The sequence below is a fragment of the Pseudorca crassidens genome, chromosome 3 (assembly GCF_039906515.1).
Source record: "Pseudorca crassidens isolate mPseCra1 chromosome 3, mPseCra1.hap1, whole genome shotgun sequence".
NCBI lineage: Eukaryota > Metazoa > Chordata > Mammalia > Artiodactyla > Delphinidae > Pseudorca > Pseudorca crassidens.
The window spans coordinates 64,794,846-64,821,282 of NC_090298.1; the positions used below are offsets into that span (position 1 = coordinate 64,794,846).

General features: G+C 33.9%; 1 protein-coding gene across 7 annotated transcripts in view; it reads right to left on the reverse strand.

Moving 5' to 3' along the window:
- SSBP2 (single stranded DNA binding protein 2) overlaps positions 1–26,437 on the reverse strand; it is a 306,203-nt gene that overhangs the window by 62,357 nt on the left and 217,409 nt on the right. For all 7 annotated transcript variants that reach the window (XM_067731157.1, XM_067731154.1, XM_067731151.1 and 4 more), the window contains one exon: positions 13,938–13,997. In XM_067731157.1, coding sequence (XP_067587258.1) covers positions 13,938–13,997 — 60 coding nt within the window. The remainder of the gene's footprint in view (positions 1–13,937; positions 13,998–26,437) is intronic.

Consider the following 26,437-nt stretch of genomic DNA (forward strand, 5'->3'; position numbering starts at 1 on the left):
GTCATCTGAGAAGCACTTAGAGCTGGACCAAGCTATAAATGATTTAAACATACTGATACTATGAAGCATGTATGTATACATATATACACATAATCCTGACAACTGGCAAGAATTTCTATAAAGGTTCACTAATTTAACTTAAAAGCAGGAATATCTTATTTCATTAGTTTAAAATTTCAAATATTTCAAGGGAAATTTCATATTAAATAATTTATTTATCCAGACCAGAACTGTTTCGCTAGTTGTTATCATTGGGATGCAGTAGAGAACTGCCATTTTTCAAGCCATTTTTGTAATCCTTTGATTTTTTTGTTTACAAGCACACTCAATGTCAATTTATTGATCTCCTACTAAATGACCTATTTCCTGCTTACCTTTCCAGCCTAATTTCTTGCTACTGCCAAGCTGACATTCCAACTTCCAGTTATACCAAACTCCTTTCAGATTTTTCAATTCATGTACTCAGTCAACAATATCTAAATGCCAACCATTAAAAGCAAAATAAAACAAAACTAAACACAAACTAAAACTAAACTTTCTTGTCTCTCTAGGAGGTCACAGACCCTCAAGTGCTCATTCTGACATTTTAGATCTCAGTTTAGGGATAATTTCCTAACAAAATTCTTCCATATAATCCCAGTTTGGCATACATTCTCCTTCTATATGCTTTAAAATATAAATATATTTTTAAAAATTTCAAACTTACAGAAAAATTGCACAGACAGTACAAAGGATTCCCATATACCCTGACACTGACTGCCCAATAGTTAACATTTCACCGTATCTGCCACTTGAGAGCAAGTTGCAGACATTATGCCTCTTCACTTCTAAGTACCACAGAGTTTAGTTCCCTAAGCAAGGATATTCTCCTACATAACCACAACACAACTTTTCAAGTCAGGAAATCCATTGATACAACACTACCATCCAAAACACACAGACGCCATTTAAATTTTGCCACCTGTCTCAACAGTTTCTTTTTACTTTCTGGGACCAGGATCTCATGGAACACATATTGCATTTAGTTGTCATGTCTCTTCATGCTCTTCCAGGTCTTTCCTTAGTCTTTCTCTATCATAGCCTGAACAGTTTTGAAGAATGAGTCTTAAATTCTACAGGATGATCCTCTGATGTCTCTTCATGACCCAGACTCAGGTCTTATTTTCTTAGGAATACTGAAGAACTGATGCTATACTCTTCTCAGTGTATCACATCAGAGGGTACATGATGTTGACTCATCCCACTACTGTTGATGTTAACCTTATCATCTCATTCTGTTGGTGTTTGCCAGGTCCTACACTAGATCATGATTTTTCCCCTTTGTAATTGGTTACATTCAGTATTAGAGCTATTCCAAGACTGTTAATATCCCATTCCTCATCAATCCTTTATCAGCCTTAGCATCCACTGACAACTCCTAAGCACTGTAACAGTTGCCAAATGGAAACACTGCATGTGTATCATTCTTTCTATGCTTACTAGTTGGCATTCCATTGTAAGGAACAGCTTTCCCTTCTTACTGATTGATATGTTGACACTTACGGATTACTATTCTAATCAAAGGGTTATAATCTATTTACTGTCATCATTCATTTTAATATTTAAATTATGCAAGATCTGGCCAGTGGGAGGCTCTTCAAGCTGGCTCTATTGTCCTTTTGAAACATTTCCATCATATTTTGAGCATTTCCTTACTGGTATGAGATGTTCCAGGTTCGTTTCATACTTTTCCTGGCCTAGCTCTGGAATCAGACCTTTCTCCAAAGGGTCCTGATTCCTTCTAGTGGAGGACAGCATTTAGGCACCAAGATCTGGGTTCTCAAAGTGCTCCTTCTTAGTTGAGTACATTGCCTTTTGGCTCTCTCAGTAAATGCTGCCCTTGAAAATCTATGTGTATATGTGCACACATATATATATATGTACATACATAAATTTATGACTAATTTTATATCTATCTGTGTGTGTGTATGGTACATACACATACCATAAATTCATACTCTCTAACACCAATCAAACACGTCCAATTACAATCCAAAACCTCAGGATTATTTTCAGTCTTCTTCCTTCTTATGTTTGTAAGTATTTTCTCCAACAGTGAGAAACCTGGCTTTCATTATCTTTAATGAAATTTTCTTTATCTATAATTATCTTTTATACCATTATGTGGCATGACCGTATGACTCCTCCCTGCCTCCCTGAATATCTTGGCATGCAGGGGGAGTAAGGGCTTCTTATGTGCATTTATAGATTCTTTTTTTTTTTAACATCTTTATTGGAGTATAATTACTTTACAATGGTGTGTTAGTTTCTGCTTTATAACAAAGTGAATCAGTTATACATATGTCCCCATATCTCTTCCCTCTTGCGTCTCCCTCCCTCCCACCCTCCCTACCCTACCCCTCTAGGTGGTCACAAAGCACCGAGCTGATCTCCCTGCGTGATACAAAGCACCGAGCTGATCTCTCTGTGCTATGCGGCTGCTTCCCACTAGCTATCTATTTTACGTTTGGTAGTGTATATATGTCCATGCCACACTCTCTCACTTTCTCCCAGCTTACCCTTCCCCCTCCCTGTATCCTCAATTCCATTCTCTAGTAGGTCTGTGTCTTTATTCCGATCTTGCCCCTAGGTTCTTCATGACCATTTTTTCTTTTTTTTAGATTCCATATATATATGTTAGCATATGGTATTTGTTTTTCTCTTTCTGACTTACTTCACTCTGTATGGCAGACTCTAGGTCCATCCACCTCACTACAAATAACTCAATTTTGTTTCTTTTCATGGCTGAGTAATATTCCATTGTATATACGGGCCACATCTTTATCCATTCATCTGCTGATGAACACTTAGGTTGCTTCCATGTCCTGGCTATTGTAAAGAGAGCTGCAATGAACATTCTGATACATGACTCTTTGAATTATGGTTTTCTCAGGGTATATGCCCAGTAGTGGGACTGCTGGGTTGTATGGTAGTTCTATTTTTAGTTTTGTTTTTTTTCGGTATGCGGGCCTCTCACTGTTGTGGCCTCTCCTGTTGTAAAGCACAGGCTCCAGACGCACAGACTCAGTGGCCATGGCTCACGGGCCCAGCCACTCCACGGCATGTGGGATCCTCCCAGACCGGGGTATGAACCCGTGTCCCCTGCATCAGCAGGCGGACTCTCAACCACTGCACCACCAGGGAAGCCCTATTTTTAGTTTTTTAAGGAACCTCCATACTGTTCTCCATAGTGGCTGTATCAATTTATATTCCCACCAACAGTGCAAGAGGGTTCCCTTTCTCCACACCCTCTCCAGCATTTATTGTTTGTAGATTTTTTGATGGTGGCCATTCTGACTGGTGTAAGATGATATCTCATTTTAGTTTTGATTTGCATTTCTCTAATGATTAGTGATGTTGAGCATTCTTTCATGTGTTTGTTGGCAATCTGTATATCTTCTTTGGAAAAATGTCTATTTAGGTCTTCTGTTCATTTTTGGATTGGGCTGTTTGTTTTTTTGATATTGAGCTGCATGAGCTGCTTGTAAATTTTGCAGATTAATCCTTTGTCAGTTGCTTCATTTGCAAATATTTTCTCCCATTCTGAGGGTTGTCTTTTTGTCTTCTTTATGGTTTCCTTTGCTGTGCAAAAGCTTTTAAGTTTCATTAGGTCCCATTTGTTTATTTTTGTTTTCATTTCCATTTCCCTAGAAGGTGGGTCGAAAAGGATCTTGCTGTGATTTATGTCATAGAGTGTTCTGCCTATGTTTTCCTCTAAGAGTTTTATAGTGGCTGGCCTTACATTTAGGTCTTTAATCCATTTTGAGTTTATTTTGTGTATGGTAATAGGGAGTGTTCTAATTTCATTCTTTTACATATAGCTGTCCAGTTTCCTTGGCACCACGTATTGAAGAGGCTGTCTTTTCTCCACTGTATATTCTTGCCTCCTTTATCAAAGATAAGGTGACCATATGTGCGTGGGTTTATCTCTGGGCTTTCTATCCTGTTCCATTGATCTATCTTTCTGTTTTTGTGCCAGTACCATACTGTCTTGATTACTGTAGCTTTGTAGTATAGTCTGAAGTCAGGGAGCCTGATTCCTCCAGCTCCGTTTTTCGTTCTCAAGATTGCTTTGGCTATTCGGGGTCTTTTGTGTTTCCATACAAATTGTGAAATTTTTTGTTCTAGTTCTGTGAAAAATGCCAGTGGTAGTTTGATAGGGATTGCATTGAATCTGTAGTGTGGTTTGGGTAGTACAGTCACTTTGACAATGTTGATTCTACCAAACCAAGAACATGGTATATCTCTCCATCTATTTGTATCATCTTTAATTTCTTTCTTCAGTGTCTTATAATTTTCTGTATACAGGTCGTTTGTCTCCTTAGGTAGGTTTATTCCTAGATATTTTATTCTTTTTGTTGAAATGGTAAATGGGAGTGTTTTCTTAATTTCATTTTCAGATTTTTCATCATTAGTGGATAGGAAAGCAAGAGATTTCTGTGCATTAATTTTGTATCCTGCTACTTTACCAAATTCATTGATTAGCTCCGGCAGTTTTCTGGTAGCATCTTTAGGATTCTCTATGTATACTATCATGTCATCTGCCAACAGTCACAGCTTTTCTTCTTCTTTTCCGATTTGGATTCTTTTTCTTTCTTTTTCTTCTCTGATTGCTGTGGCTAAAACTTCCAAAGCTATGTTGAATAATAGTGGTGAGAGTAGGCAACCTTGTCTTGTTCCTGATCTTAGTGGAAATGGTTTCAGTTTTTCACCATTGAGGACAATGTTGGCTGTGCGTTTGTCATATATAGCCTTTATTATGTTGAGGTAAGTTCCCTCTATGCCTACTTTCTGCAGGGTTTTTATCATAAATGGGTGTCGAATTTTGTCAAAAGCTTTCTCTGCATCTATTGAGATGATCATATGGTTTTTCTCCTTCAATTTGTTAATATGGTTTAACACATTGATTGATTTGAGTATATTAAAGAATCCTCGCATTCCTGGGATAAACACCACTTGATCATGGTGTATGATCCTTTTAATGTGCTGTTGGATTCTGTTTGCTAGTATTTTGTTGAGGATTTTTGCATCTATGTTCATCAGTGATATTGGCCTGTAGTTTTCTTTTTTGTGACCTCTTTGTCTGGTTTTGGTATCCGGGTGATGGTGGCCTCGTAGAATGAGTTTGGGAGTGTTCCTCACTCTGCTATATTTTGGAAGAGTTTGAGAAGGATAGGTGTTAGCTCTTTTCTAAATGTTTGATAAAATTCACCTGTGAAGCCATCTGGTTCTGGGCTTTTGTTTGTTGGAAGGTTTTTAATCACAGTTTCAATTTCAGTGCTTGGGATTGGTCTGTTCATATTTTCTGTTTCTTCCTGGTTCAGTCTCGGAAGTTGTGCATTTCTAAGAATTTGTCCATTTCTTCCAGGTAGTTCATTTTATTGGCATATAGTTGCTTGTAGTAATCTCTCATGATCCTTTGTATTTCTTCAGTGTCAGTTGTTACTTCTCCTTTTTCATTTCTAATTCTATTGATTTGAGTCTTCTCCCTTTTTTTCTTGATGAGTCTGGCTAATGGTTTATCAATTTTGTTTATCTTCTCAAAGAAACCTCTTTTAGTTTTATTGATCTTTGCTATCGTTTCCTTCATTTCTTTTTCATTTATTTCTGATCTGATTTTTATGATATCTTTCCTTCTGCTAACTTTGGGGTTTTTTGTTCTTCTTTCTCTGATTGCTTTAGGTGCAAGGTTAGGTTGTTTATTTGAGATGTTTCTTGTTTCTTAAGGTAGGGTTGTAGTGCTATAAACTTCCCTCTTAGAACTGCTTTTGCTGCATCCCATAGGTTTTGGGTCATCATGTTTTCATTGTCATTTTTTTCTAGGTAATTTTTGATTTCCTCTTTGATTTCTTCAGTGATCTCTTGGTTATTAAGTAGTGTATTGTTTAGTCTCCACGTGTTTGTATTTTTTACAGATTTGATATCTAGTCTCATAGCATTGTGGTCAGAAAAGATACTTGATACGATTTCAATTTTCTTAAATTTACCAAGGCTTGATTTGTGACCCAAGATATGATCTATCCTGGAGAATGTTCCATGAGCACTTGAGAAAAATGTGTATTCTGTTGTTTTTGGATGGAATGTCCTATAAATATCAATTAAGCCCATCTTGTTTAATGTATCATTTAAAGCTTGTGTTTCCTTATTTATTTTCATTTTGGATGATCTGTCCATTGGTGAAACTGGGGTGTTAAAGTCCCCTACTATGAATGTGTTATTGTTGATTTCCCCTTTTATGGCTGTTAGCATTTGCCTTATGTATTGATGTGCTCCTATGTTGGGTGCATAAATATTTACAATTGTTATATCTTCTTCTTGGATTGATCCCTTGCTCATTATTTAGTCTCCTTCTTTGTCTCTTGTAATAGTCTTTGTTTTAAACTCTATTTTGTCTGATATGAGAATTGTTACTCCAGCTTTCTTTTGATTTCCATTTGCATGGAATATCTTTTTCCATCCCCTCACTTTCAGTCTGTATGTGTCCCTAGGTCTGAAGTGGGTCTTTTGTCGACAGCATATATATGGGTCTTGTTTTTGTTTCCATTCAGCCAGTCTATGTCTTTTGGTTGGAGCATTTAATCCATTTACATTTAAGGCACTTATAGATATATATGTTCCTATTACCGTTTTCTTTATTGTTTTGGTTTTGTTATTGTGAGTCTTTTCCTTCTCTTGTGTTTCCTGCCTAGAGAAGTTCCTTTAGAATTTGTTGTAAAGTGGGTTTGGTGGTGCTGTATTCTCTTAGCTTTTGCTTGTCTGTAAAGGTTTTAATTTATCCATCAAATCTGAATGAGATCCTTGCTGGGTAGAGTAATCTTGGTTGTAGGTTTTTGCCTTTCATCACTTTAAATATGTCCTGCCACTCCCTTCTGGCTTGCAAAGTTTCTGCTGAAAGATCAGCTGTTAACCTTATGGGGATTCCCTTGTCTGTTATTTTTCCCTTGCTGCTTTTAATATTTTTTGTTTGTATTTAATTTTTGATAGTTTGATTAATATGTGTCTTGGCGTGTTTCTCCTTGGATTTATCCTGTATGGGATTCTCTGTGCTTCCTGGACTTGATTAACTATTCCTTACCCATATTAGGGAAGTTTTCAACTATAATCTCTTCAAATATTTTCTCAGTCCCTTTCTTTTTCTGTTCTTCTTCTGGGACCTGTATAATTCGAATGTTGGTGCTAGATTCTTATACCTCACTTGTATAGAACTTATATATGATCATGGCTTGTTTTCTTCTCTGTATCCCCAACACTGTACGTTCAGAGAGTGAAACCTATCTGTGCATTTTTGGCTCAGAGTAAGACATATTTATTGAAGGAATAAAACAAAGAGTTTTCATTGGACAATTTTAGGAATCATCAGTGGTAAAGTCTTAAGAATGGACTAGATTTCAAGAAGTGAGATGAAAAAAGATCAAAGAATCAAAGATACAATTTTCTTAAAATACCAAAAAGAGGTAGGAAAGGAAACAAACTGAATAGGTATGAAATTAGCCAGGGGACCAGGACCAACAGTTCAGAATGCATGAAGGGGAGTTTCCAGAAGAAAGAAATGGTCAACAGTGTCAAAAGTTATAAAGAAGTGAATTAGGGGGAGGAGTGAAAATGTATGACTAAACATTATCTTCAATTGTGACTTTGAAGTTCTTCCTTTTTTTTAAAATTCTCTAAGTGGTTCAAGTTTTATACTCTGATTGTGAATTTCTAAATCTCATTGGTGACACCATGTTTTATCACTGGAAACCATTTTCTTCAACATTTTACTTTTTCCTGTTTATCTTGGAACATCAGAACAATTGACAAGTCTTTCTGCTATTATCACTTAAAAACATAGCATAATCCTATAGAAATGTTGATCAATGTCAAGTTGTCTTTCAAAATGAGTGTCTTTACCCAAATTTAACTCTTTAGTCGCCAGTGTTTTTCTTTTGGTAAGTCAAATCTCTAACTTTTAAAACATTTTCATCAGTCCCAGGATGACCAGATGATGGTTTTGTGCATCAAAAGAGCACAATCACTAGATTCTTTAAACCTTTAATATGTATCAGGAAAAATAAACAGATTTATACATCTTGTGGGTCAATATATATTCTCATATTTGTCAACATGTTAAATGTATTCCATTGAGACTTGTTTAACTAGTCACAAATTTTGGCACACATTTTTTGTTCTATAAAAGATCTTCATTCTGTTTGTTAGGGAAATTGACACTAATGATGAGAATGCTTAATAATAACAAACATAATATCAACAAAAATATATACTTGTGAGCCAGTACATTTGTGCCAGGAAATGTGCTAAACATTTTATATTTATTTCCCTTAGTGCTTACAACAATCCCACGAGGTTATTATAAATCCTTTTTGATGATGAGAAACTGAGTTTTAATACAGAAGTAAGTTTGTTAATTTGTCCATGGTTATACTATCAGTAAGTAGTAGAGCCAGGACTTCAAATCAGATCAACATATTCCAAAAGTTCTAACAGATAAGCCTTAAATCCTAGGATTTAAAATAAATGAAATAACATAAAATGTTATTAAGTATTTTAAATTAATAATTCAACGAAGGAATTTCTTGCTGCACAAAAAATCATTTAGTTTACAGAAGATTCATCATATGATTCCAATGGTGAGCCCCTCTAGGATCTTAAGATTCTGGTATATATTTCCTTGAATACCATTATATGTATATAATCTACTCACAGAGACTAAACACTCACTGATGATTAAAAAATAGTGAATTTATCTATGCCTTTATGATATAATTCAGTTAACAATTTTGACCTACCAAAATTTTTCAGTGGGTCCCCTCAATTACATGAAATGAAGTAGAATCAAATAATTAAGAAATTTTGGAACTAGAAGGGATTTTAGAAATACAGGAGTCCACTCTCATTTTACCTGTAAGAAAAGCAAGTCCCAGAAAGGTTAAGTGACTTGCTCAAAGTCATACATTGCTGGGCTTTGCTGGCATTTGGATCTAAGATGCTTGACACATTGAGGTCCTGCCAGCAATAGCACTGTTACATTTTTTTTTCCTGTAAAAAGGCAATATCAGTAGAAAAGATATTAAAATTCAGAAATGTGACATTCAGGTTGGAAAGATATTTGTCTCCAAATTACAATTCACCATTTGACATATATATTTACTTATTTATTTTTCTTTTTTCTGTATCTCAACCACTGTAACTGCACTGTCCAGTATAGTAGCCCTTTGCCACATGTGGTTATTTAAATTAAAATTAATAAAGTTAAAAATTCGATTCCTCAGTCACACTAGCCACATTTCAAGTGCTCAAAGGTCCTCAAAGTACTAGAGCTACTGCATATGACAGTGCAGATATGGAACATTTCTCTCTTCCCAGAAGGTTGTTGGGCACTGCTGCTTTAGAACGCCAGTTCCATGAAACAGGGATTCTCATTTGTTTGTTTTCTGATGTATCCCCCATGGAGAATGGTGCCTCGCAAATAGTAAACCTCAACAAATTTTTGTTGAATGACTATTTCTGAGAGTGATTTTTGTACAGCCCTATGAAGTTTCCAATCATATATATGGCAACGCATTTTTTTGGTATTGGCTTATGTCCAAAAAGGGAATATCTTTGACAAAATGGCTGTAAAATAATGAGATGCAGTTTGGCAAAAGAAGTAAACATTGTACCAAAAAGCCCGATATACTGCTAACTTAAATTGAGTAAGACAGCACAGTGTTCACTATGTAAATTTTTCTTGATTTGGGAAGGAGAATGAATTTCTTCTTTGCCAGAGATTTTGAATTTGTTAATTTCCTTTGTCCTACAAAAGGCAGAAAATAATTGGAAAAGACATATATCCCAGGACATGGTCATAATTCAAAGTCAAAAGAAAATAATATATTTTTCATTGTGTTTCACTGGATTTCAAATAATAATTTAAATACTTTAACAGTGTAATTAACACAATAGAGATTTACTACAGTCTTCTTTACGATTTCAGCTATAAGACTCCTATCATTTACTCAATGTAGAACTTAATTCTCTTTATGCAGCTGAAGTCCTTCTCATGTTTTCATATTGATATCATTAAATAAAAGTCAAATTCTACATATGAAATATTTTACAAAGACAGAATTACTGGGAAAGGACATGCTAAATAGCATTTATTCTGAAAAACAGAACATGTAAGGAAGAGTAAGTGCAGTATGTTTAAAATATAGGTACCTTGGTTATATGGGGGGGATACAGTACATTTATTTTAAGTATATGAGTAAATGTCCCAACAACATGTTTTTTTTTTTCCTGCTCAAATGCTTGCTGACTTTTCCCTATCTGAAAAGTGAAGAATAGTCTTCTCGAGATTTGCCTATCCTTAACATCCATTGTTTTTCATTTTGTCATGTATAGTAAGAACTATACATTCAGTATTAACAAAGAATAATCTCATATACTGAATAACCAGAAGAATAAAATATCTGTACTTTCATTTACATATATGATTAACTAATAATGTCTTTATCCAGTCACAAATAAAATTCCTGTTCTATGCAAACTTTAAAAATACAGAAATAAAAAAAGAAATCACTCATAATCCTATCAGCCAGAAATAAAGGATAAGTCCCTTACAGTCTTTTTGGTGTGTGTGTGTGTGTGTGTGTGTGTGTGTGTGTGTGTGTGTGTGTGCGTGCGTGCATGCGCATGTTGGGGGGGGTGTGGAGTGGAAGAACTGAGTTTGTACAGTGATATATGGTAAAGGTGACATACCACACAGGTTTGTGCCTTTTTTACATTTGGTAATAGATCATAAACATTCTGTCATATCAATAAATTTAATCCTGTAACATACCTTTTAATAGCTGCATACTATTTCACCATTTGGATATACTATAATTTATTTAACCACTCATTCATCTATTATTGGACAAATATCTTCGAGACTTTCAGTAGAATGGTCAGGTGCAGTGTGCTTTTAGAATGTCAAAATCAGCTTTAGAATATAAAATGGTCAACAGCATTCACTATGTTACCTCAATTCACACACCTGTTTATAGAGTTTCAGGAATGGTGAGAAATTCCAATTCTATAGGGTCAATAAATCAATAGTTTATTCTTGGTGTCACTCATTAACAGTCTCTATATTTTTGGCTGTCTTGGTTTTCTTAGCATAGCATTGTATGAACACTGTGAATTTTTCAGATTAAACATTTTATCTATGAGAAGGATAAAGACCTCCAGTTTATGGATACTTCAACACCACCAACCTATTCTGACAGTTGAACCAATTCCGGTGTAATTTCTATATTTCATGTGTTCTCTCATAGATATTTATTCTTTGCAACATTGCAGATTTTTGTAATTTTACTTTGCTTTCATAATTTTAGATACTATTACCCTTTCTTGCATTTTTTGGGCATAGTGATTTGATACCATGCCCCAACTACCCAGTCCATAAATATATAAACAGTATAAGTAAGCCATTGTGGATTTAGTTCAGACCCATGAAAACCAAATCAGAAGTACTTAAAAATTATAGTCTAATCATTAGTAATTATAAATTCTGGAGAAGCTGTTTATTAAAGGATTGTCTTTTACATATTCAAAATGACTAGTCAACACCACTGAAGAAGTTAATAGCATACTTTTTATTTTCTTAGATACAATATACCAATAAAAGAAAATTTTATTAGTTTATGATCATTTAAAATAGACTAAATAAAAACTTTAACATTTGTTTTTATATACATCATTCCAATTAATCACAAAAATAGCTTTTCCAATTCTACTTTAATGACTACATAATGAAATTGAAGAAATGTTTTGTTGTTTGAAAAGGTCATGCTACTAAATAGTTAATAGTGTAAACATTGTTTTAGGAAATATTTAACAGTTTGCTCAAAATTCTTTAAAAAATAGTATAAATGTAAATTATTATAAATTTGAAAGACAGATGTTTGGATTAATGAAGCTTAACTATATATGGGGAGGGGGGCAAAAAAGGGCCACTCATAGAGTACAATTATTTTAAAATATACTTAGGTAAAGACTGTTTAAAACTCTTGAGGAGAAAGAACCTGTATCATAACTCTTTATTACCTTTAACTTTTTAATTGCCTCTTTTAAAAATCCAAAGGTTGTTGTTCTTAAAAAATTTTTCAAACAACCTAGATTTACAATTCCACATTTCTACCACTAACCCATTCTTCCTAAAAGTGTCTTTCATTTTGTCAATTTCTTTAGGTGTGGAACTTAGTATCTTATACATAGCAGGCATTTCAACACTGTCAAATGGATGCAATTACAATAACTCTATGAGATTTTCATTATTCATATGCAATAAATGGAATCAGAAAAATTCTCACATGCTTGTACAAGAAATTCACATTTCCCTAATGGAGATTTTCACAAACCTCTTATATCTACAAAATACATAAAGCTATGAATGGTATGTCTGAAACACCATGAAGACTGCAATGAAAGATACAACTTTCTGTCCTTAGAAAAGGAAATTTAAAAGACTCAGGCACCTATAAGCAGATCTGACTGTCAATACATATAGGTTCACCCACAGAGAAAATAAAACTCCCATATGTTGAAACCCTTGGCATCCATGCACTTCTTTTTCCTATTTTCATGCCATGTTTCCCTGGCCCTATGTACCAAATGCATTTTCAGTCTGAAGGAGAAAACTCCTCCAGCTGCTAACGTGAGGACTTCTAGCCCTGTAACCATGAGATGACCCAGCACTGCTGCCTGCTTAGAGTTCTCCCCTGGGGGTGGATGTGGGTGCTGGCACTCTTTGCTGTGCATTAGAAGCAGAGAACACCAGCAATTGGGACACTTCAAGGACACTGCATAATTTCAATAAGAGTTAGGAGAGGAGAAGGAAAACTCCATTTCTATCAAATGTACTATCAAAGTAAGCACAGCTTTCTTGTTCCATTTTTTGGTCAGGAAGGAAGTGGAAATTTTTAAAAAATGAAAAAGATTTCATTGTGATAAAAATAATAAACCAGGGTTTACTTTAAATCTGGGAAAATGATGTATACAAAAACAAAGAAAGTGACAAAACAATCATCTTGACATTAATATTCCATATGCTTAAGCATTTAATTTCTTCTTGTGTTACTTATATATGTATATATATACACACACATGCACGTTGTCTCTATTCTAAACCTAAACTATAAGCTACCTGCAAGTAAAAATTGTGCTTTATTCTCTTTAGCAAATAAGTATTTATGTTATTGATAAACTATCTGAGGACGAAAGTCTGTGAAATCGCAGAGCTCTTGTAGATAAAGATAGTTGGATGATCTACTATTAACTATTAATAGATCTAACCCTTCTAGAAGCAGCTAATTATATGCTTGATATGCCACTATAATTGGGCAAAATTGGTATGTTACAGCCATGTTATTGTAACTATATAATATAAAAATAAGCTTAAGTATGTTCATAGAAAATTTTATTGCCATCCTTCACAGTATAATCTGCATTTACCAAAATTATATATATTTTGAAAGGTAGCTTCAAAGTATATGGTAGACTCCAAGGGTCAGCAAACTTTTTTCTGTTAAGATCTAGACAGTAAATATTTCAGGGTTGCAGGCCACCTATGGTCTCCATCATGATCACTCAAATCTGCTATTGCAGTGTAAAAGAAGCCATAGACAATACATAAATGAATGAATGTGGCAGCGTTCCAATAAAATTTTATTTACAAAAAGTCAGCCAAACTATGGGCTATAGTTTGCCAACCCTTAATGTAGGTTATACATCACTAGAAGTAGCATAAAATGGGATGCAGAATAATTTAACATTTTTATAGGAGAGAAATATGTGACATTTTCAAGATCTTTATTGACTCTTAAAAAAAAACACGCAACAAAAAACCACCAAACTTAAATAGCACACACAAATCTTACCTGGTTAGGTATCCTCAGTGGGGGCCTTGGACCTCCAGGGTACCGAGGTGACATAAAAGGCTATTGAAGTAAAACAAACAAATAAACAAAACAAAAAAACAATGTAAAATACAGATCTGAAAATAAACTGCTTTTAAGAATTTTTGAATTATACAAAACATAAATCAAATTTACTTATGTGGCTGATTTCAGTAGAATAAAAGCTTTTAACAAAAATTACCATCCTATTTTTTACTTTGTAGAATATCTGGAAAAATTCCAAAGAAATCATAAAAAAATCGAAGATGACTAAAGTAACTAGCAAAAAAAAATTTTAATGCTATCTAATTGGCAAAAAGTAAGACTAAGAAATTTAGGCAATTGAATCTTAGTAAAGACTTCAGGAAGAGGATCACTGGCTACATTATTATACAAACTGGATTCTGAATTACCCAATTCAGTTATCACTTTCCTCTAATAATTTTGACTGAATTACCCAATTCGGTTATAATTTTCCTCTAATAATTTTAAAGTTGCCAAATTTCTTCATCTTTTCTTTTGTAGTTCCATTTAAAATGGTAAAGAAATTTCTTTTCCAAGGGACATTTGTGGTTAGGAGAGCTTTGGCTTTCTTTCATTAAGGGTTTGTTATAATTCAAAATCGATTATACATTTTAAAATTGAAATTTCTTTGCATATTTTGAGCCTAGCAGACTATGAGGTGTGTACTTTTTTTAATAACCATTTTTTATTGAAGTATAATTAACAATGTTGCATTAGTTTCAGGTGTACAGCAAAGTGATTCCATTATATATATACATATACACACACAGACATATATATATATATATATATATAAAAATATAGACACATATATATATTCTTTTTTTAAAAATTTTTATTGGAGTATAGTTGATTTACAATGTTGTGGTAGTTTCAGGTGCACAGCAAAGTGAATCTGTTATACATATACATATATCCACTCTTTTTTAAGATTCTTTTCCTATATAGCCCATTACAGCGTATTTAGTAGAGTCCCTGTGCTATACAGTAAGTCCGTATTAGTTATCTATTTTTTTTTACATCTTTATTGGAGTATAATTGCTTTACAATGGTGTGTTAGTTTCTGCTTTATAACAAAGTGAATCAGTTATATATATACATATGTTCTCATATCTCTTCTCTCTTGCGTCTCCCTCCCTCCCACTATTCTTTTTCATATTATTTTCCATTATAGGTTATTACAAAATATTGAATATAGTTCCCTGTGCTATATAGCAAGTCCTGGTTGTTTATCTATTTTATATATAGTAGTGTGTATATGTTATATTTTAAATTTATTTCCTCTTGTATGCCCTCCTCCAGAAGTCCAGAAGAAAAAAAATGGCCTTATATTAAAACTCAAGTCAATTTATCTTGTTAGATGAATCAGAGGCTGCTAAGATGTGCTGATTCTGTCAGTCCTGAAACTGTCTGAAAAATATGCTAAAAGTATCATTTAGTGATTGTCCAATGATGAGTGGAAGGAGAATATTTTTGATCACTCAGATTTGGGCACAATTTTTATTTTTAAGTTTATTCCTAAAATTATTCAAAATTCCATTTTTATAGAAAAATATAATTTTAATTATAATACATAATTACATGTAATATAAGCAAATTATCAACTCTAAAGGGTTGAATATTAAGTAAAATATTAAGAATGAATTAATATAAATTAAGAATCAATTTACCAAAGGCTTGGGCAAGCCAAATCTATAGTACTTTACATAATTAAATTCCACATTTATAATGAATTTTCTAAAAATATTTTTAGAAATTAGGCCTGCAGTTCTAGGGCTATTTTAAAAGCAGCAGCTGAAAAATAAAATTCTAGCAAATTTATGTGCTATAGACTTTTCTATAATATCTTTTGGAGGGTCTGACAAACCAACAAGAAGAACTTTAGAATTAAACAATTTGAGTTTTTACTTGCTGTGTTCTTATATGTTAACATATTCCTAGGAGATCATTTTAAATGGACAGAAACAGTAGATTATTCAGGTAATAGTGTCACCTTCAGCTGATAAAACTTAAGTGGATTTTCCAGTTTAAACATTTAAAAAATGTTTAGTTTTCACACATTTGATTAAAGTTGACTCTCATCATTTCTGAAGCTCTAAATTGGATTAATTAGTTAACTATACTGTCAACTGGGAAGCTCATCCCAAAACTCACACTCCCTCTGCTACTTTTCTAACCACCTAATTTCGTTTATGAAACTGTCTTATAAATTCTGGACTCACTTAAAAAATTTAATTAAATATCGTGTCATTGATTTTGGAATGGTTGCCTTTCTTTCACAAAGTGATGTTTTATGACATAGTCACTAAGCCCAAGTACAATATCAATTTAGTGTTTGAGACATGGAGACATAAAAATAGGTTACTGATAATTCCTGTCTATAATAAAATCACTTCAAAATGGAATACAAGGTAGAAAGTATTAAAACACTACTAAATACTGATAACCTTGAAATGTACCTTATTTGAAACAGGGCATTTGAGATTTGTATGTTCCTCTGAATGTAAAATAATGTAATAGTGTTAATATAAATGGACTATTTGAAAAGAGAAAATTTTTCTCTAATCAATGGCATTGTGAATAAATGTATTTTAACAGGACTGTTGTATTCTCCTATCTGACCATGAGGCCCCATCAAGGGACTACTAAGAGGGAGAGGCAGTGCATGTGGTAGTTGCGAACCTGTAGTCCCCTATGGAATAAGATTGCGAGAGAGAAAGAGTCTCTTTTTAATTTATTTCCTCTTGTTTGCCCTCCTCCAGAAGTTCAAAAATTTTTTTAGCCAAAAAAAAAAGGAAGAAAACCACTTCTATTTATCAATCTATAGCTATACAATTAAAGCAAAAAATAACAAAAATCTAGTTAGTTTAGATAAAAAACGACTACTTTTCCCTAAAATATAAACATTATTATGGTTAAAGCATTTTAATATCAAATTAGTGCTGTTATAAGCTCTTAATATTCAGATTGATTCTTAAGATATCCGGTTAACCACCTAGGTCCTCAGCTGCCTACTTGTTGAGGTATAGCCACAGCAACAGAACCCAAAAGAGTTTTCATGTTAGCAAATGAGAATATTCTACTAATATTCTGTATTTCACTATTCAGAAGTCAATTTGCTTTCAAATATAATTTAAGGTATTACAACAAGTTTAAATTCTTTTATGGTAAAATGCTAATCTAAGAGATTACATACTGATATTATAAAGTATACTTACTGATATTATAAAGTACATCTATCGACAGACCTTCAGTACTCTCTGCGTTGATAACCTGGGAAGAACAGGTTCCTCAAAAGAGCCCTTAGCTATGAAAGTATACTTACTCATAATACTTGGGGAAAATTTTTTTAATAGTTTGGGCATCAAAATATGTGCTTGAGGGTGTCAGAATGATGAATCAATATTTTAAATGGAAAAAGCCTTCCCCTTGAAAAATGGGCTAAAAAGTTATTTATAATGTGTGTGGACAAAACATTTGACTGGGAGTCAAAGGCCTGGATTCTAGTTTTTGCACCACCACTAATTAGCAGAGGGACCCTAAATTAAAAGCCTTTAGGGCTTTAGTTTTCCCAACCTTAAAATGAGAGAGTTGGACAAGATGATCTCAGCAGTCTCTTGGGAAATAATAATTTAAAACCCCCATGATACTGAATGTCAATATTATGACATGGTATGAGTGTGTTTCGTGTTTGGTAATTGCAATCATTGTTGGTTTTGTTGTGGTCATCCATTTACAATGCTTGGTGTCAGTTTATTTACCTCTTGTAAAAATAAAATACACTGTGTGTGTGAAAAAAATAAAAAAACAAAAACAAAAACAAAAAAAATATTAATGCTAGTAGAATAGGTAGTTTAACTCTACAATTTCCAGTTACTTGGAATATTTTTACTTCTTTTTAATATTTCATAAAAGGCCATTTAAAATATAGTTTATACTAATTTGTATTATTTCCTAATTTTGAATCTGCATCCACATAGTGGTCAATTGGTATAATAAAGAATAATACTTGATTCTTTAAAAAAAAAAAAAAAACCATGATTCCATGTTAATTATTTCCAGCATTACCCTTAAGTATAAAGATTAGCATACTGTAAATAGCTATAAATATTTGAAGTGTGTGTGGGTGATATCAGTCTATGTTCCTAAGGCACAAGCTATCTTTATCAAGGAGCTAGAGAAGCTTATTCCCATGCTTTCCAGAAAAAAAGAAAAACTTAGGTAAAGAAAAAAAATACTCCAACAATGATGCCCTTTGTTCAGATCAAAGGCCAATAGAATAAAAAAGCTGCACTTACTGATTAAAAGGCATGCTAGAGATTTGTTCATTCAACAAACATTTATTAGGCACCCACAAAGGCACTGTTCTAGATGGTGGGACATATCAGTGAACAAAGCGGATGAAGATCACTGCCCTCTGCTTAGGATTTTTCAAGGTTCACAGTCTTGTAATTAATAGGAGAAACAATGTTCTGGAAAAACTATTTTCTACAGTCCACTAATCTGGAAGAAATAAAATATTCTCTTCACCAAATGGCAAATATCAATGAAAACCCAAAGAAAATAATATTTCAACCTGGTGCCTTCCCTCAGAAGTCATATTACATCATCCCTACTTGACAGAACATGTAGTGCTATGAATGACTAAAAATCAAGGCTAGGCTTTTAAAAAAGTTTTCCAAATTAGGCAAAACTCATGGACAAAGGTTCTTTATAATACACAAGATAAACTGAGTAGCACAGTTAGTACCCTGACATATGGAAATACATTTATAGGCATAAATTCTCATTTCTACATGTTTCAGTTATCTACTTAGAATGAATGGGATAAACCAAAGTGCAAGCAATAAAAACGTATACAAAGACAGAAAATCAATAAATATTTGATGACTAAATGAAAGGAAAAAAACTCTAATAGAAATATAAACTAAATGTCCAGCCCATTTCCTCCAAGTAGTCTTTTAGAGAAAAAAATCACATTCATTTAGAATCATAATTTATTTCAGAATGAACATCATTCAGTCTTAAAGGATTATTATTTTCCATTATATCAAGAATTATTCATGAAATATTAAACTTCTGCTTTCCTAAAAGAGAGATTTTCCTTTATTCTTTGCCATTTCTGCTAGTGGAAAGTAGTAGTCTCCCTCTTCTTATTTCATCTTCATAAACTGTTAGTGCTTTATCTCAATTCTCTAAGATTTAGAAGGAAGAAGTTCTTTCTCATCTTTCCTTCTCTGAAGATCCCAGACCCCACCAATGGAATTATTTTATAAATAATTTACCCATTCTGAAATTACAGGTGATAACAACCATTTAAAGCCCTAACTTCTTTTCACATATATATATGATCAAACTGTACATCTTAAATGACACATTGCTCAAATGTTAACTTTACTAATATTTTCTAACATTTTAATAGTTTCCAGAAAGCATAAATACGATTTATCAATACCACAATTTTTCTTGAGATAACTCAGTATTCTCCTTTCTATGCCAAGTAAACATCTACTAATCCTCCAGGGGCCGGAATGTCACTTCCTCTTTAAGGAGTCTCTATAGGCTCCTTTCCCTCCATTTCCTGAGCACACTATTCTCATAGAGGATTCAGCACACTGCAGCGTAATGTGTGCCTTGATATGAAGGGAACCCACTTCAGAGGAAAGGACATGAAACCAGATCAGAACAAGTATCTTAATGTTATGGTAATCAATCCATAAAATAAAACCGATATTTCTAAGAATCCTTAAAATTGATGGCAGCAGTGTATAAATCACCCTATATCTTATTTTAAAGATTTCAACATGGCTTTAGAAACTCTTTATATCTTGGTCTTTAAGAGCAGGTTGATAATAAAGAAAATTTAAAATCACTAAAAAGTAAAATCTTCTTTAAAATGCCAATTTTATACTTAAGTATTTTCTATATACTACATTTTATTTTATTTAGGACAAATTTAGAACAAATCAATGATGAAAAGAATAATACTAAGTTCTTTAGAATGAACAAATGTAACATTTAGGACAGTTTACATTCTGAAAATTTAGAAGTCTGAGATATGTTCTACAATTTAAAGTAACTGAACTTTTTCGAGTACAAAACTGTTCCTGTGAAATTTGCTTCTATTTTTGAAAAAACAGTAGTTTTTAAATGACATAGAAATACACAATTACCAAGTTTGAGAAAACATGAACTTACAAAACAGTCTAAAAAAGAAATACACACTTAAAAAAATGACTTCACAAAACTACTCAAGTGAAGTTTTTACAAGTTCTGTATTGTACAATTATAATAAAATCTGACTTATAGAATTTTATTCCAATATACCTTTTTGACACATTTTACAGCAAAAAGTTTGTAGAGTTAACTAGGTCAACCTCCTTATTTTATGTAAAAGAAAACCAAAGACCAAATTCCTTAACTGCCACTTTAGTTTTCTTAGAGCTATATAACATCCGACTATAGTAATACCTTTATAGAATAAAGGCAGGTACACATACTTCATTCTTATGACTAACTGACCATAAATAAATTGCCTGACTTGGCATTTCCTCCTAGGCACCCCCAGCAACCTTGCAACCATTCACTTAATGTAGAATTCTTTACCTTTGTTACCACGCAACCATGAAAAGCTGAAAAGACAGTGGTATTTCAGGTAATCAAGTTAATTTGCACATAAAACACTAATTAGCATGTGCTCTTGATTCACCAGATGAAAAGAAATTCAACAACTGAAATATAAAATAAATTTAGTAAGCTCTATCTCTCTCTTCTTGAATATTTTTGGTAGAGTTTTGATAATATATGTTGTCTTTAGTTCATTTATTTTTGTTTTTAAGTCAAATACTGGAAGGGAATAGAAGATGGGTTAGGAATGGTGGTACATGGATGTGGTATTATTAGAAGAGTATTATGATTGTAATCAAGCTGTTCATTATAATGTGACAACTTGTAATGAGGTTCTGGAGGAAGGGAAGGAAGCAGTTAGCACATTCTAAGAGAGAATGTACAGAGTCGCATTCAATAAATACTTGGCTGTTTCCATAGCTGGGTCATTGATTGAGTGAGTGAACAACATTGATGGAAGACTCTATAAACCAGCAAAAGGTGTAATAAAGTTTGGTTCTCTTGTATAAAATCTCACCTGGCCAATTTATGTGTCTTGTTAAAAATAGGTAGCATCTATTGATATTGCAAAGGGTAAGGCACAGTTCTGGCATAGTGTATCTGGTTGTCTAATGAGAAAATGCTTATATGTATAGAGGGGAAAATTCAGCTTGCTTATATAGGATAAATTATGTCTTCTAGAGCAGCAGTCTCCAACCTTTTTGGCAGCAGGGACCAGTTTCATGGAAGACAATTTTTCCAAGGACCAGGGGGTGGGGGGAGTTGGGGGGGTAGAAGGATGGTTTTGGGATGATTCAAGGGCATTACATTTACTATGCACTTTATTTCTATTATTATTACATTGTAATATATAATGAAGTAATTATACAAGTCACCATAATGCAGAATCAGTGGGAGCCCTGAGCTTGTTTTCACTTGCCACTCACTGATGAGGTTTTGATATGAGTCTGCAAGCAACTGATTTATTATGGTCTCTGTGCAGTCAAACCTCTCTGCTAATGATAATCTGTATTTGCAGCCGCTCCCCAGTGCCAGCATCACTGCCTCAGTTCCACCTCAGATCATCAGGCATTAGATTCTCACAAGGAGCGTGCAACCTAGATCCCTCGCATGCACAGTTCACAGTAGGGTTCACACTCCTATGAGAATCTAATGCCACTGCTGACCTGACAGGGGGCGGAGCTCAGGCGGTAATGAGAGAGATGGGGAGCGGCTGTAAATACAGATGAAGCTTCGTTTGCTCACCCGTGGCTCACCTCCTGCTGTGCAGCCCGGTTCCCTGGGGGTTGGTGACCCCTGTTCTAGAGGACCTAATAAAAGTAGGTAAAGAACAAAGTGTTGGAGATCCCAAGATGATACGGAGTTATAATTACAATATCTACATCAACAACATATGAGAGAATTTATGATTTAGATGACTAAGAAGATCTTGTACTCTCTCCTACTGCTTTCAGGTTTCTCTATTTCTGGGGCGTCAGGGTTGAAAATAGTGATTCTTAGGCAGTTTTACAAAGTAACAGTATTTAATAACCACTTTTTGGTATAGAAGGATGTCAGGTTAATTTATGTATGATTTGGAGAAAAAAAAAGTATGATAACTTCCCAATTTTTTTCTAAAGCAGAGGCCAGCCATGAGAACTGCCAGTAATTCAATATAGCAGGGCATTTCAACTGTTTGTCTAATATAGTGCCAGGTGTACACATGAGACCCTGGTCTTCTTAGATTTAAATACATTCAAAGAGCCATAATCCTCAGGTCTCAGAAACATGTTCTAGCTTACATATTTTCTTTCCATTAAGAGGCTCAGCATTTGAGTAACATCATATTGTCTTTACCACATAACCATCTTTAGTCTAAAAATCTGTAAGAAAAAGTGGTTATTTGCTAAAAAGTAATTTACTTCCATCAACATTTAGGCAAAAACACAAGATACAAAGTGATACATAGCTAGGAAAAATATCGGTTATCTTCAGTAATTATATTAATTACATAAAGATCAAATATCTACGTTTCTTGATCCTGTGCAGATATGACTTTAGACAGATATAATCTTTCTTCTGATATTTTTCACATACTGTTTTAGGCAGACACAGGGAATAATACACAATTCTGTGTCATAAAAATTATGACAGAATCTTTCAAGGGAAAAACTTCTCTTGAACATAATTTTTTTAAATGATAAATATGGAAGATTATAATTATAGTCTTGTAAAGGTAATAAAAATATGTTCACTATGAGATTTTACCCCAAGCATAAACATTCTCTTAAAAATTAAACATTACTTTTTATTCATTCTGGGTCCAGTTTTTTAGTTAGTCCAGTTCTCTTTACATGATTCTCCTACATAGATTTCTATTCTCTATTTTGCTATTCAAAATCTCACTTAGAAGTAAATATTTTTTTCCTTAATTGTGATAAGAGTTGAAGTCATATGGCTATCAATAATATATAATATTGACAGTATTATTTTGAAAAAAGCATCACAAAAAGTGTTGTGACTTGTACATTAATTTCTGCCATCGTTCATACAGTAGGACTGTTCACATGTTTTTATTTTTATAATTCCATGAGATGCTTCATAAGTTTTCTATAGAAAAGTAATGAAGCATAAATTATACATCAAATGAATTTCGTTAAAATTACTTTACAATTCATATATCTTAATTTGTTCAGTTTCTTTTCTGTTTTTCAGGAAAATCTCCATCAGACATTACTGACACCCCAGTGGATAAGACACTCTTGATTAACACATTTTAATTCCAACTAGTATTAAACTAATTTAGCTCACAAAATGACATACTTGTGCTAGCAATTCTGCTGATAAGCATAAATATGTAGTTTATCTTCCATACATCTTAGATATTCTATCATCAACAACACTTAATTAAAATAACGCATATCAAATATCTGTAAAGTATGAACAGATCAGGTTTCCTAGATGTTGTTTTGGCAAGGCTAATCCAATTCAGCACAGAGTTATAAGCAGGTTGATTCTTCTGATATGGATTTAGTCTAAGCATTAAAATTGCTCATTTCTATTATGGGCCTTTTCAAAAAGATGAGACTATTTCTCAAGCCTTCATTACCATGTATCAGATACTGGCTCGTGGCAATGGACTTGTGGATTGTGAATGGGGACTATGCTGCCTTCTGGTCTAATCAACTACAGAAGTTTGAAAAACATTCTATAAAAAACTTTAATGATTTGTTTTAGATCAATTTATATTCACAAATACACACAGACCCTTTTATTTTTTTTTTGGTGTCTGTGGGACAAGTAGCTGGCGTCCTGCGTAAGCTGAATCTCGCTCTGTGCTGCCTCCCATCACTGACTAAAGTCACAAGGACAGATCAACCCTCATTGGTAGTATATTAAAAAAAACACTATGGGTATGAAAATCAATATGTGAGGTTTATAATTGAGGAAAAGTATTGGGCTAACTCGATAAAAAAAGAAGCAAAAACAATAATTTTTTAAAACTACTCTTAATTTTTCATTGAAGAATGCAAAAACATTCCCCTCTTCCCCAACCTTTTCCCTATTTTATATTCATGCTTCCACATAAACTTGTTCTAGATGAGAGGGTGGGAGACAAGCACTTTAATTTACCTAAATGTACCATTAGGTTAAAAAAAAAAAAAAAAAGCTACTTTGTTCTGGTACCCTTCTGGTATCTTGATATGCTAGGTAAGTTTCTACTGATAAAGCAGTAGTCTTTTCAAATTCATAAGCAGCGATAACGTTTGTTAAAGAAACCTGCCTATGGGCTTGGTCTCTGATACAAGTGGCAGATTATATATATTTTTACTTTCTTTAAAATGAAATGTTACACTTCATATTCACTTGGTTACTTACCTGCAAACATGAAGTCTAAAGTTACTCAACTCAAGTCTGAACTGTATAATCTTTTCTATTCAACAGATTTTAACGGAAATTATTAATGCCCCAAAAGTCTGTTTTGAAACTACAGCTTACTAATTTGCCTAATGCTAAAAAGTATGAAAATAAGCAAGATGAGAGAATTCAAATTGCACAAAGTGATTTCTCCATCTCCAATTAAGATGCATTTTGAACCACGTGTCTTAAATAGATACAGAATAAATGTACAGAATAAAACTAAGACAAATTTGAGTGGAGAAAATATTACTGATGTCAAAGGTATTTGCAATGTCAGATTATTTATAGAATATAAAAATGACAGAAAACAGGTAGTAGTCACATTTGCAGGCACTCTTAGTAAGTAACTCTATTTTACTCTTTCTTGATAAGCATCCTACTGTGTACAAAGAATATCCGATTACTCTATTCCTTGGCATTATGTCTTATACCTGATTGTTGGGTATAATAGATGGCACCTGGCAATTGCCTATACTCTCTGTCCACAAGTGCCAGCAGAGCAGTTTTCTTTGTCCCTCGGCAGGAATGAACAGTTTATAATAGCCAACACTTCACTCCCAGCAGCATTTCTTTGACCTCCCCAGCTTCTCTCTCCAGCTACTGCCTCATCTTCACTTTCCCTTTACAGCAAAACTCTTTGAAACTCTGAAAGAGTTGGACACACTCGTTGTCTGCAATTTCTCTCTTCCTACTTTATCATGAATTTACTTTTATGCGGCTGTCACCCCCATCACTCCACCTGGCCTTATCAAAGTCATCAGTGACCACCTCGTTAGGTCCAGTGGTCAGTTGTCAGTCCTCAACTAATTTGAACTATCAGCAGCATTTGACACAGCTATCATTCCTCACTTCCCTGCATTTTTCTTCTTGGCTTCCAGGCTCCCACATTGCCTCGTTTTCTTCCAAACTCATGTGCTCCTTCTTCCCATTCTTCTTGCTGGTTCCTCCTCATCTTCCTGCCTTCTTAAAAACAGAACCCTGGGATCCTTGAGCTTCTTGTCTCTCTCTCTACTCATTACCTGCGTGATGTCATCCAGGCTCACAGCTTTCAATATTATCTGTATGCTAATAACTCCCAAATGCGTCTAGTCCAAGCCTCAAGCATAAAACTCCAGATCTGATACCGTGCTCCCTACTCGACATCTCGTGAATATCTAATAGCCATCTTAATCTTAACAAGTTTAAACTTAAGCTTCTGATTGTCCCCTCATACCTCCTCTTGCAGTTTTACCTATATAACACGGGTAAATGTCAGCTCCGTTCTTTCAGCTGAACAGGCCAAAAGACTTGCGGTCACCCTTGATTTGTCTTTTCCTCTCACAACACATATCCAGACCATCGCCAAAATCTGTTGGCTCTAACTTCAAAATATATCTAGAATCCAGTCACTTCTCACCACTGTTACCAGCCTTGTTTGAGCCATAATATTCTCTTGTAAACATTTGCAGTGACATCCAAATTGGTCTCCCTGCTTCCACATTTCCCTCTTATAGATGAATCTCAACATAACAGCCAGAAAGACCCTGCTAAAACCCTCCACTCAGAACAAAACCCCAAATCCCTACAATGACTTACAAAATTCTACTTGATGTGGCTTTCTCCTGCCTACGACTTCATATCTAATTGCTCTCCCCAGCCGACACTCCACTATAGTTACTCAGGCATTCTCTTTGTCCCTGGAAAAAGCTGGTCATGCACTGAACTCAAGGGCTTTATACTTGCTTGTCCCTCAGCCTAGAACACTTCCTTCAGACACCAGATGCTTGTTCCCTCACTTCCTTCAAGTCTTTACTTAAATGGCATCTTCCTGATGAGTCCTTCTGTGGCCACCCCATCCAGAACTTCCTCAACACTGCCTATTTTCCTTTTCTGCTTCATCTTTCTCTCTAGTCCTTATCACAATCTAACATATCATATATTTTAAAATAATT